At 43.6% G+C, this 13,988-nt stretch overlaps 1 protein-coding gene across 1 annotated transcript; it reads right to left on the bottom strand.

Moving 5' to 3' along the window:
* Positions 1 to 2,076: 2,076 nt before the first annotated feature.
* LOC308157749 (transmembrane protein 252-like) lies at positions 2,077 to 3,482 on the bottom strand (the record flags this gene model as incomplete). Its single annotated transcript, XM_080531356.1, has 2 exons — positions 2,077 to 2,311; positions 3,190 to 3,482. The coding sequence occupies 2 exons, from the start codon at positions 3,480 to 3,482 to the stop codon at positions 2,077 to 2,079; spliced, it is 528 nt and encodes a 175-aa protein (XP_080387482.1).
* Positions 3,483 to 13,988: the final 10,506 nt, after the last annotated feature.

Below are 13,988 nucleotides of genomic sequence, written 5' to 3' on the forward strand. Positions count from 1 at the left end.
TCACATATGAAGTTGCTTGTATTGTCCTCAAGTCAAGTCAAGTCTCGTTTACTTGTCATTACATTGTACAAGTATACAATGCAAAATGCATTGAGACGCACCTGTTCAAATGCATGCACTGTGAAGGTTTGTGTGACCGCTGTGCTCAGAACAGGTGCATTGACCAAGAACAAAAGCAGAACTCTAAAATAATGTACAGTAGCTGGTCCGCACTGAAAAGAGATTCACAGTAGGGTTTCTTTTGAGTATTTGTTTCATTCAGGGATACGTAGGTAAATGTTTGGGCCTAAGCCTTTGTCATTGTCATCCAAATACATGCACTGTACACCACGTCGTTTTCTTACTGTGCAGAGGTTGTTTGTGTGGTGATAACAGTGAACCAGTGTGTGGTGGATTATTATTATGCTCTATAAAGAGCCTTATTGCAGTCATTAAAATTAGAGTCCATACCTGTCTGTTTCCTTAAGGATACAGACAGATGCTTGTAAAAGCACTGATCGGAACTGATTGTTCCTTTGCATGCACTCTGGACATCTGATCTGTCTGTGAAAGCTAAACAACAGACATTATGTTATTAACCCCTTCAGGCCTGGAGTGTGGATTGACATTGATTGAGAACACATGCTCACACAGTTACCTGGGGAAGAGTTACAGAACACCAGAGGTTTAAAGGGTTGAATGAGCCAATTGGGAACTGTGGGTGATTTTGTGATCATGGTGGTATGATGTTAGTGTGTGTGTGTGTGTGTGTGTGTGTCCTTATCGTTGACTCCTTCCCCCTGACCCCTCCCCCCAAGCTTGTTATGTGCTCCAGAGACCTACTTTTAACCTCTGTTTTATTGACAAATTCTTATGAAATATCCATAAATGTGGAAAAAGTATCAAACACTTTGCTTTTCAGTTGTCATAGATACACAGACAATCACAGTTTGATGCAAATCAGCTTCTTATATTATTTCCATGAATACAGTTTACTTACAAAAAGAGGCTTTTTGAACACATAAACTCTCAAGTAATACAAGTAACCCTCAAGCCATTCAATTTGTTGAACTAAAATAGCATCATCAACAGTTTCTCAGTGGCACAGTATTCTTACACAGATAAAACCAAAAGCAGCTTTAATGACTGAGGATAGATATGTTTAACCTGATGCATACAGTGCTCATCATTGTAAACAGATACCAACACCACCGTCACATCAATAGTAAGCATGAGCAACCAGACTCATAGAGAGAATGATTTCTGTAGTTCTGTGTGTCATCTAGGTTCTAGTCTTATCAAACTGGTTGTCTTGTGCTTCCATGACATTTACATTTCAGGAGAATTTCAGTCATTCAGCAGACGCTCTCATCCAGAGCAACTTATATCAAGTGCATTCATTACTAGCCAACAGCTATTGGTTCAGTACAGCTATACCTGAGATTTGCTAACTCCTACAGCCCAGATATATTTTTATTACATTTGGAGTTGGGCTTTCTGTTCACAGTTCAGCAGCACTTTGGTCAAGGGCCGCTTCATTGAAAAATGTAATTGTTCTTCCTGATTGTGTTTTATAATGCGTTATTTCTGTAATTGTTGTCAACGGTGTAAACAAGGCTCCTTCATAATCCATGATAAAATAAAGGTTCAATACATATATGAGACCACAACTCTGCTCAGTCTCACTGTACAGTGGCTCACTGCAGCTCACACAGCTCGTTTTCTAAACCAGGCAACCATGGAGTCAGGAGAAACACCTGCTTCCCATGTCCACACTAGGCAGAGGACTGCTCTTTCACCGACACTGCCTTGTCATTGTACCCACACTTCTCTCTTGGAGGTCAGAGGTTAGAGGTTAAATGGTCAGGATTGTAGACATTGACACAGCACACAATAGCGATGTCATCACATCCAAAACTGTCCATCACCTATTGGTCGTCCAATGTTGGAACCAGAAGCCACGTCCAACCGGGAAGCTTCCATGGGTCACCATCGCCCAGGATACAAGTTACCCTCAGGGTGCAGATCTAGCATCAGCTTACCCCTTGACCTTAACCATTACGGGTTTAGACTGCAAAACTGTCCTCAGGTCAGTGTCTATGGGGCCACTCCCCCTGCCTCCTCACTGTGGCTGGGGAGGACGGTTAGAGTGTATGGAGGGGGTTCCTCATGGCTGAACGAGTCGTCCGGCGCCTCGGAGCTGTCCTGGGTGTACAGAGGAGGGGCTAGGTTGAGCCGGAACCTCTCTTCGTTGACCACGACCACAGCGGCAGGGAACGGGGAGCCATTGCTCTCCTGGGATTCCTCATAGGAGGGAGGGTAGAAGCTAGGTCTGGAGAGGGAGAGGGGACAATCTTTAGAGGTAATGTCATGTATGTGGTCATAAGGTAATGTAAACTCAGTAGAAACAGTACATTCTGCAGTCTTATGTTATTGGCTTGTGAGAGCTTCTTTGTTGATATCATTCTGAATTTCACGGGCATTTTGATCGGTTAGATCGATGTAACGGATGCACATTTGATATCATTTCTCACATGCATCTGTTCTACATTTACTTTACATTACATAAAAATGTAATGTTTGGCATTTAGCAGACGCCTTATTCCAAAGCGACAAATGATATTCTTATGAAATATCCATAAATGTGGAAAAAGTATCGAACACTTTGCTTTTCAGTTGTCATAGATACACAGAAAATCACAGTTTGATGCAAATCAGCTTCTTTATTTCCATGAATACAGTTTACTTACAAAAGGAGGCTTTTTGAACACTCCTTGAACACTCCTTGAACACTTTTTTGAACAATGTATTACACAATACATTTGACTAAGCAAGTGAATCATCAATCCACCAGTCGTAGCAGGAAGAATAATCCAGCTCAGGCCCGGGGCCATTGGCAGTCTCTGTGATAGAAGGAAGAATCTACTTCTTTCACCATCTTCTAACCTAGACTTTTTATTTATTTATTTTTATTATATAGACACTGGAGAAACAGAGAAACAGTACAAGGCGGGCAATAGAAGTTTTAGGGGACACAGTAAAACCGTACAATACTGTAACGCATAATATTCACTTCCTCAAATTCCTCTGCTTAAAAATCCCATCGCAGAAGTGACTAAAGTAAATGACAGAAGTAATGATCACCCGTAAAGTGCCTTGAGTGTGCCGTCTAAAGTGAAACATAAAAACAGGGTAAGAACATTCCGTTACCTGTCGATGGTGTAGACATCAACATCTGCGGCGTCGAGGTGGTGGCGGTGGCGCCGGCTTCTCCCTCTCTGCAGGGACGTCTTGCTCTTCATCCCGTGGCAGATGATCCAGAACACCCCGGCGAGCAGAGACAGGAAGCCACAGGCGATGAGGACGTAGGCCAAGATCGCCCTGACGGTGTAGTTGTATTGGTCGTGGAGAGAGACCAGATAGGACCCTGTGGAGATGAAGGCAAAGCCCAGCCCTGGTAGGACCATACGGGCCAGGGAATACAGGTGCTTCCTTGTTTCCATGTTCTCTCTCTTTCTCTCTTTATCTCGCTTATCTCTCACTCTTCAGACACCAACTGTCCGGGTGCGAGGTGAAAGGTAGTAAGGGAGATAGTTTTTCATTCCAGGTGCTCCCCTTTCTCTTTCCTGCTGCTCTCTCTGTGCAGGGGAGTGTAAGTGGAGCTGCGGGTTGGCAGGTCGTCAGTAAGGTGATGGCACGGGTCCAGGTAGATGCTCTGTTGCTGCTGTAGCTGTTGTAGCAGTGTAGTAGGTGCAAAAAGCTGTGCTAGTATGAAAATTCACTGAGAGGTGAGGGAAGCGAGTGTCATAGTGTGACTCGATGCGATGATGATGATGCATGTAGAGTATAGTGCACTGTCTGGCTTGACACCCTCTTTATGTCCTCACACAGAGGGGGAGGGTTAGAAGTTGTGTGTGTGTGTGTGTGTGTGTGTGTGTGTCTCGCCCGCCTGGTCTGTTATAAATGAACACAGTGGTAATGTGGGGTCAGTCATATCAGTGAGATAGAGCCGTAAATGAGGCAACAACAGTATCATGGGATCGTCTGGTCAGAAGGCTGCAGGGGAGGAGATAAGACTAACATGATGACAGGATACACTGAGCTGGTGAGTATGTGGGGTTACCAGGTGCTACCGCACCCTATTCCATGGTACTGTTTTCATTTCCTGGCCTTGGAAACAGCATATTTGCATGATCAAGCATCCTTGAATGACTTCCCAGTCATTTAGTAGGCATTTACTTACAGATGGTAAAAAGATAATCTATGTATCTACGTATCTATCTAAAAGATGGCAACTCATACCAGTGCCACTGACATATTATAATACTGGTCAGATATGTTTCAAGAGGGACAGAAATGTAAATCAAATCAATATTATGCAATGGAAAAGCCCTGGTATTTGATCTGTATTTTGTTCTCATGTAACCCATAAAGTGGGTGTATGGCACATACGTAACAGTTATGTAACAGTCTTACACAATGTATGTCGTCAACATGTTTACATTACAACTCATCCGAAAGTAATTGGGTGTGTGTTCAAAGTACACATGTATGTCTTTGAAACTGCACTGTCTTCACTGCACTGCACTGTAATTCTTTCTTCTTTGGGCTAGATTTACATCATTATTATTCCAGCCCTTGGACTTCAAAATGCCCTACCACCCCCATCTTTCCACTTGGTTGCACCTCTCTCTCTCTCTTGACTCAGTAGTCTTGCGAAACATTCATGTCATGTTTTGTTTCAGAAAATATCAAATGTGAATATTGTGTGATTTGGTATAGAAAAAGCAAAAAAACATTTCATTTCTTAGCTATTTTGTCCTTTGTCCATATACTTACTATGCAAATCATTTGGTGTAGTGAGTTAAAGACATGCCCTTGCTTTACCATGCACTTTGGTCCTTAAACCTGTGGAATGGAATAATACCACATAAAGGCAAGTCAAGTCAAGTTAAGGCAAGGCAAGGCAAGGCAAGGCAAGGCAAGGCAAGGCAAGTTAAGGCAAGGCAAGGCAAGGCAAGGCAAGGCAAGGCAAGGCAAGGCAAGGCAAGGCACGCTTATTTGTATAGCACATTTCATACAACAGGGGCAATTCAAAGTGCTTTACATATAGCACTAAAAGAAATACAGAAAAAGAAGGATAGTAATAAAAAATGACTGCATTACACACAGGTGTTTCAAATCAATACTGAGTTTCTGCACGTTGCATATTATTTATCTCCTTTCTTTGTATCTTATCTTCCTTGTCCTGCTGTGCCATTCATCCTTTTATTGTTTATGAATCAACACTGTAGAATTATGAATCAGCATTTCCAGTCTGATATTATGAATGGATGGATGCTCTCCTAACCTCCTCAACACAATCTCGTAAATCCTACTTCTTATCAGTGATTGTATTGACGCTCAGTTTAAGATACAGCTTTACAAGCACTCGTCTTATCAGTAATGTTAATCTTCTACATATCCCTACATTGATGAGCTCACCCTAGGTACGAGGAGAGGTAATGTAGATTACCATAGTCATGTTTTTGAGAAGTAAACCTTCCGTCGCCTGTGACGTCCAAAGAGATATTGCATCTGCACATCTTGGTTTTGCATGATAAATTCCTAATCAATCATAAATCCTCATAAAGGCAAAACTGTAAATCTTAAATAATATGGTCAATCGAATGTCAGGTGCACTCTCTGTGATCATGCAACCTGTGTCCTGTGCGGTGAGGTAAGCTGTTCCGGGCACGTGCAGTGTAGCCTTGGTTAGTAGTGCTTTAATCAATGATGATGATGATGATGATGATGATGATGATGATGATGATGAGATAGCTTGTGCTGGTACAGATTAAAATGGGCATCTAGAATGTTCTGTTGGCGGTGGATAGTAATAGTTGTGCCATAACTGGCATTGGCAACACAAAGTCTAATGTCTAGACTTACAAATAACATTCAGGGCCATATTAAAAAGAGAACGACTTGAATACACTGTCCGAAGTCCAATGAAAACAGCATCAAATCTTCATAGTTGGCTCAAATGATTATAGAATTTATGATAATAAAAACATGTGATTTGTTCACCATTCGAAGGAAGCTACTCTCCGCTTTTATACCTTGAAGTCGGTGTTGAAAAGTGTACTTTTGCATCATGGCTGCCATAACAAATTCTCCTGTGATGCATTTGAAAGGCATCCTTTGGCTTTGACCACAGAGACAAAGATTTACAGAGACAATTATTTATCTTCTGTGTTACTCGAATACATACATTTCACTGACATTCCAAACTAAAAAGCTGATATCAGTAAAAATGAATAGTTTTGACCTAGTTTGTCAGCTTTTTATAACTGTCTGTGGTAAACTTTAACTGAGGGAGGCCTTTGTTGTGTGAGTTGTAGTGGTCAGAGGGGATCTATCAGCCTAGCAGAGCTACTTTATCTCTATCTGTATCTTCTAAGGTATTTATGACTGGTTATGACAGTAGCTGGAAGATTACTTGAGCCTGCATTTTACACATTGTGTGTGTGTGTGTGTGTGTGTGTGTGTGTGTGTGTCTGTGTGTGTATGTGTATGTGTGTGTGTGTGTGTGTGTGTGTGTGTGTGTGTGTGTGGTGTGTGTGTGTGTGTGGCAGACCAGTCATATGCTGAAAAAAAAACGTTGAGCTCTTAGACAATAATGATTCCTTGTGGGCTCCTGTTGGGATCATTATTGAATGATAATTATAGACACGCAAAGAGATCCATCACACGGTTGTGCCCATTACAGGTGAGGGCAGTAGTGAAGGACTGACCATTAATCAACTGGGCTCTGATGAGCGCCTGCCCTCCCCTGTGTCATTAATACACATCAGGGTCAGGGCTGCACACGCAGCAAACTTTACTCATCTGTTATACTGTCACAACTCACACTTCGCGTCAGGACAAAACAAGCACTGAGCACACACACAACTGATCCAGTGTCCGTGCAGTGAATATGAATGCAAATGGATGTGCAGGGGCAAATACAATTGTCTCTGTGCACACACACACACACACACACACACACACACACACACACACACACACACACACGCACACACACACACACACACACACACACACACACACACACACACACACACACACACACACACACACACACACACACACACAGCACAGTGCTGAGAGCATAGGAGCCTGCAGTTACCCTTAAAAACCTAGTGGGGGCGGTATTAGATAGTTATTTTCTCTCCAAGAGCTCTTCAGCAAACTGCTGACTTCACATCACTATGACTTGGCCCTTTTACTGTCAAGGGCCCTGGTCAGGTCAGTGTTGACACACACAATAAACACAAACCCTTCACCTCTGTATGAGATCATTAGCGAACTATATCAGATGCATAACAAAAACAGTTAGCCTAGTTCTTACAGCTTTATTTGCCATACTGGTAGGGGAAGGATTGTGTTACACCCATATCTGTGTTACTTTAACTACGGTACTAAAATAGACATACCAACATTATTTTCCAAACATGACTCTGTCTTCATATCTGTCAAGAGTAATGACGATGTGTCTTAGACATGCAGTACTGTATATCTTCCTAATTTGAAACATTTGAGACAGTGCGGTGGATTTTGCCTGTCTGGTTTTGATAACCAGTGTCCAACAAGGGGAATTGTGGTTCATATTTCCCCCACATTGTCTAGGCTTTATAGTCCTCCTGGGTTCCCAGCATCAGATCACGTCTGCATGAAACTATGCACTCTGTTTGCACTCACATTATTCCTCATCATCATGGAGAGATGCCTTATCGTTCAACTAGGATCGGAGCAAGCAACTGGAGGGAGTGTGATTTCTGCATGTTTACTCTTGGTGTCATTTCTTTTTTAATATTTTTTTGAGTGGGGCAGTCCCACTCATATTTTTCATTTGTATTGGACAGATGTAGTGAAGACAGACAGGAAAGTAAGGAGAAGAAGGGAGAGAGGGTATGTCAGCAGGGCATGGGCCGGATTCGAACCCATGCCGACATGGGCATATGTGTGCACTGTAGACCACGGTGCTAGACCACTGGACCACCCCAGGCCACCTTGGTGTCATTTCAAAGTGAATGACTGAGTGAATGAATGAGTGAGTGAGTGAGTGAGTGAGTGAATGAGGGAGGGAGGGAGGGAGGGATTGAATGAGTGAATGATTGAGTGAGTGAGTGAGTGAGTGAATGAGGGAGGGAGGGAGGGAGGGATTGAATGAGTGAATGAGTGAGTGAGTGGGTGAGTGAGTGAGTGGGTGAGGGAGGGAGGGAGGGAGGGAGGGATTGAATGAGTGAATGATTGAGTGAGTGAGTGAGTGAGTAAATGAACAAAGTACAGCATAATATGAACAAATAAACAAACATACAAACAAATGAACGAATGAACATATCCTGTCATGTCGCTGGGTTCCTCTATCCATGTCACTCACTCCTCTGATCTTGACAATACGGATCATCCCCAGAAAGTGTAACATTGCTTCCTGTTTTGGTGATGAGGTTTACACCAGGTTGTCTAGACTACCTCTGTTAAGCTGAGGCTGCAGGGGGAGGGGATCAATGAGGAGATCGATAGGGTCCCGGGGAGTCCTAATAGTCCAGTTACTGCTCCCCTGTCTGGCTTGTACTACTGCTCAGAGTGGGGGCTCAGCAGAGAGGAGGTATAGATGTCACACCCCGGATCCTTTATTTACACTTGGGGCATGGAGGAGTGTAATGGCCTTTAGGAGAATTGTCATGGAAGGCAGAGGCTGTCTCATCCATGCCAACACAGTAGGTCTATGTGCCATCATGCACACTAGTTGTAACACTAGTATGTTCCTACTGACCAACTATGAAACACCCTACCACATCCTTAGGATAGGATTATGCTTTACACAGAATGCATACATGCTAAGCTATGTGGGATATGAGCGAATGATCTTTCTTTATGCAAATGGGAAGGCAGTCGCAGGTAAAGACAGTCTTCACCAATATTACAGAGGATTCCGTCTGGCCCTAGTGGTGAAGAAGGTGGTCAGTGTTCTCTGGACTTTGAATTGACTCTGTCAGAAGTGTCCTCTAACTCATCCACAAACCTATAGACGTAAGACTGGGGTACTCTCAAAAACAACCATACAAATGTCTACTGTACTTAGAACCAAACAGGTTTTTTTGTATTTTTTGTCTCTAGGAGAACTCATTTTTTGTACATATACTGTAGTACATACAGTACCATAAAAATAGTAGATGTATACCTTCATACATAAGTGAACTAACAACATCTTGGAGGCAGATGTTGTATTGTATAAAAGGAGTCGGCTACTAGAGCTCCAGTGTTACGTTACTCTGGGTGGGTGGTGGGTGGGGGGTGGAGGTGGGGGTGGTGGGGGGGGGGTTGCGGGGGGGTTGCGGGGGGTAGATGGGGCTGGGGAAGGAAATAATCACAGGGTATAACTCAGGGTAATGAAGGCACGACCACTAGATCAGACATAAAGAATGATCGGGAGGCAGTAAGGGAGCTGCTGGTGCGTTTGACCCGCGTTGGCAACTCTCCATGTGCTATAAATCTGTGGCCTGAGTTCAAGCAGCGGAGAGAGGGAGAGAGGGAGGGAGAGAGAGAGAGAGAGGGAGAGAGGGGGAGAGAGAGAGAGAGAGAGAGAGAGAGAGAGAGAGAGAGAGAGAGAGAGAGAGAGAGAGAGAGAGAGAGAGAGAGAGAGAGAGAGAGAGAGAAAGAGAGAGAGAGAAAACACGATTTACGCCTGCCCCCCAGACACAGTCAGGTCAGAATCCTTCTCTGATCTTTCATTCTGGGAAATCTACAGCCTGTCCTCAGTGTGGACTAGTGGGCCCGATATAGAATGCTTACAGCTCTGGGTGGGAAAAACAAGAGAGCAGATCTGCATTGATAACAGAGAAGTTACATTGCTCTTTGGCCTCTTTGCTAATTTGATGAGTGCCAGAGATGACAATGATTAGTGACCGAGATGACAGGGTCCAGAAATTGGTAAACCAGAGATATTCACTTACGCATTATCCAATCGCTTGCTCCCTCTCCCTCTCCCTCTACCTCTGTCTGAGTGTCTCTCTCTCTCTCTCCCTCTCTCTTCCTTCCTCCCTCCATTCCTCTCACTCTCTCTTGTTGCCTCCTTCCCTTTCTTTCTCTCTCTCTCTCTCTCCCTCTTTCTCTCTCTTCCTCTCTCTGTGTGTCTGTTCATCGGTATGCAGGTAGGGTCTGGCTGTAGCTGGGACGTGGGCAGCAGACTGGGCTGAGCTGTTCTCTACATGTCTGCTAAATGACAGTAATTATTTTCCTGGGCTGCGGGCGACTCATGCATGTTTTATTTTCACCTCCACCTCCCCCATCTGCCTGGCTGTGGTGGCACACTGTGGTGAAATCGAAAACATCTCTCACATCTTCTCCCGCTCTCTCTCTCTCTCTTTCTCTCTCCCTCTCTATGGATGCCATGCAGGCTATACGTTTCCTGGCGGATTGAAGTTGAATTCCCCCCCTTGAAAAGTAACATGCTTTAAAACATTAAACTCAACCCATCACTCTTATATGTTCTAACTAAGGGTTTTAAGGTTCTAAAATGGCTACCGTGGCATACCGTGGCACATCACCAGGAAGCGTTCAACACATAACATGATGGACCATGTTGCTTAATAGCCTTAAAAACCAATGCAAAGCAATGTCAGACCTGAGGAAAGGTGCTCGATAAATGCAACCCATTAAATCTGGGAGAGGTTGGCTCTTTTTTATTCATTAGGCACGTTGTGTTGTGTGTCACGTCTCTCTATGACACACGGCTCGTTTGGTGCGACTCAGGGGATCTCTAATACCCCTACAGCTTTCATAATGAACATGTGGCTCTTCTCTCCTGGGCACAATTTGGTGTAATTCATAACCGGAGGATGGGGCATTAGCCAGATGGTGCTGTGGGTGGCATCTCTTTTCTGGCCATTTATTAGAACAGTGTTTGTGACATGTTATAGTCGGTGTGAATGATGCTACTGCTGCATGTCCTGTTCCAGCATCCATCGTCCAGTGTTTCCCCACTAGATATTGCCAAAAGTGACATAGTCCCAATAACAACATGCAGTATAGATTTTTTCTAATGATCAAACAAAGTGTAAGTAATTGAAAATAATAAAATATGTTTAAATGTATGAAATATGATAGCATATCCTCTGTGCAGATGTTCAACTTTGAGGACACACACACATACACACACACACACACACACACACACACACACACACACACACACACACACACACACACAGACACACAGACACACACACAACTCAGCCTTGCATGGCTCTCACTTCATCAGTGGAGGTGTCAGGGTCCCCATGGCAACTGTATAATGGGGTTGCCCTAATTCAATCCCAGGGGCGCCTCTGAGGCCTGATGAGAATGGGTCTGGGCCTGAGTCCTATTCAAGTCAGGTCCAATGTGTCACAGAGCAAGTGGACACACACACTGGAAAGACTCCACTGTCTTGCCTGATATTGAACTCTCTCTCTTACACACACTCTTTTTCTCTCTCTCTTTTCTTGCTCTTTCTTCTTCTTCTTTTCTTAAAATGTCTCATGATATTTCTCTGACTGTTTTGCTCCCACTTCCCTGCCTATTTTCTTTCCTTAGATTTTATTCATTCTGTTCATTCTCTCACTTTCTATTCAGCCCTCTTCTCTATTCTATCTCCCTCTGCCCTTTTCTTTCTGTCAACCCGTTCTCTTTCTTGCACTGTTTATTCTCCCACTCTATATCCCCCCTTCTCTCTCTCTCTCTCTCTCTCTCTCTCTCTCTCTCTCTCTCTCTCTCTCTCTCTGTCTCTCTCTCTCTCTTCTCTCTCTCTCTCTGACATTCAGACTGTGGGTCCTGCTAGGATTTCATTAGTACCTTTGGATCTACTCATGCTATTGTTATCCTTCCCCGAGGAAGACATGGATTATCGCTTTGTCTAGAGACACCTTACGAGTAATAAACCTGGAACAAGCTGCACACTCACACATGCATGCATGCATGCATGCTCATTCACTCACACACACACACACACACACACACACACACACACACACACACACAGACACACGCACACACACACACACACAGACACACACAGACACACACACACAGACACACACACACACACACACACACACACACACATATACACACACGGATGAGAAGGAGAGGATAAGAAGTAGAAGAAGGGAGGAAGGGGAAGACGAGAGGGAGGAGGAAGAGGAGGAGTTGTTGAAATGAATGCAGTATCACAAACAAAGGGCACAGGTTGCACATCATTACTGTATAGCTGTCTGCACAAACTGTCTCCCAGCCTGATCCAATCACACACCTCAATATTGAGGCAGACTGTTCCTGTGGCAGCACGGGACTGGCCTGGGGCCATCTGTATTTCCAGGTGGGGGGAGGGGAAGAGGTACCGAGGCGATTTGCATCCCTTTGACTCTGTATCTGTACACAGCAGAGCAGGAGGAGAGAGGCAGGAGACATGGCACAGCAAGGGGGATATAGGTAAGACAGGCTGAAGTTAGTTAGTTAGTTTAGTGTGTGAAGATACAGTGGGGGAAGATACACTGCTGATTTTGTAAGTCTTTTGTTAAGGTTTATTTTAACAGTGAGAGACTGAATATAAAAAAGAAAATCCAGAAAAACACGTTATATAAAAATGATAAATTGATCAAGGGAAATATGTATTTGATCCCCTAGCAAAACATGACTTAGAACTTGGAGGAGAAACCCTTGTTGGCAAGCATGGAGGTCCCAGCTGCCTTGAGATCATTGACGAGCTCCTCCCGTGTAGTTCTGGGCTGATCCCTCACCTTTCTCACGATCATCCATACCCCACGAGGCGAGATCTTCAGCCAGGACACTGAAAATGGGTCGTGGGATGGGTCTTCCAGCACGACAATGACCCAAAACATACAGCCAATGCAACAAAGGACTGGCTGAAGAAGATGCACATTAAGGTCATGGAGTGGCCTAGTCAGTCTTCGGACCTTAATCCTATAGAACATCTGTGGAGGGAGCTGAAGCTTCCAGTTGCCAAGCGCCAGCCTCAAAACCTTAAGGATTTGGAGAGGATCTGCAAAGAGGAGTGGACCAAAATCTCTCCTGAGGTGTGTGCAAACCTGGTGACCAACTACAAGAAACGTCTGACCTCCGTGCTTGCCAACAAGGGTTTCTCCTCCAAGTTCTAAGTCATGTTTTGCTAGATCAAATACGTATTTCCCTCGATCAAATGCAAATCAATTTATAACTTTTATATAATGTGGTTTTTTTGATTTTTTTTTGATATTCAGTCTCTCACAGTTCAAATAAACCTACCATTAAAATGTATTTAATTAATTAATTAAACCTACTATTAAAATTATAGACCGTTCGTTTGGGCAAATTTTAAAAAATCAGCAAATACGTATTTCCCCCCACTGTATATGAACTATGGCCAGTATGGTACAGCACGGTACAGCACAGCTAAGGTTGGGAAAAAAGGGTATGCAAAATGTCTAATACTGTACATTCAATTATTAATAACCAAATCTGATTAATAACCAAATACAATTTATTTTAAGACTTAATTTCAGCAATTAACCAGTGAACTACTCTCTCACGTTGAAAGTAAAGATGTACAGAAGCAGTACTCTTCAGGTTGTTGGGGTCAAATAGAGAATAGCCTTTGCATAATCTAGTTACTGTCACAATAACAGCAATGAAAAGATGTCCAGTGATGATCGAGTGAACATGGTAAGATACTGCGGTTTTACATTATCTTCCTTAGTGCAGCTTTCCACATACAGCACTGGAGGCTCCCTGAAAACAACCTCGCTATATTGAATGCTCTCCTTCATTTCTCTTTCCCTCCCTCCCTCTCTCTCCCTCTCTTAGTCCCTTCCTTATTCATGCTCAGTGGACACAAAGAAACTGCAGCAGAAAGGAACGGACTGGGTGACAGAGTGGAGGACAGTCTTTCTGTCATTTCTGGAATACTAAATGCTACATCTTTCAGT

This window comes from Nansenia antarctica (genome assembly GCF_963989245.1).
Source record: "Nansenia antarctica genome assembly, chromosome: 5".
In the NCBI taxonomy this organism is placed as follows: domain Eukaryota; kingdom Metazoa; phylum Chordata; class Actinopteri; order Argentiniformes; family Microstomatidae; genus Nansenia; species Nansenia antarctica.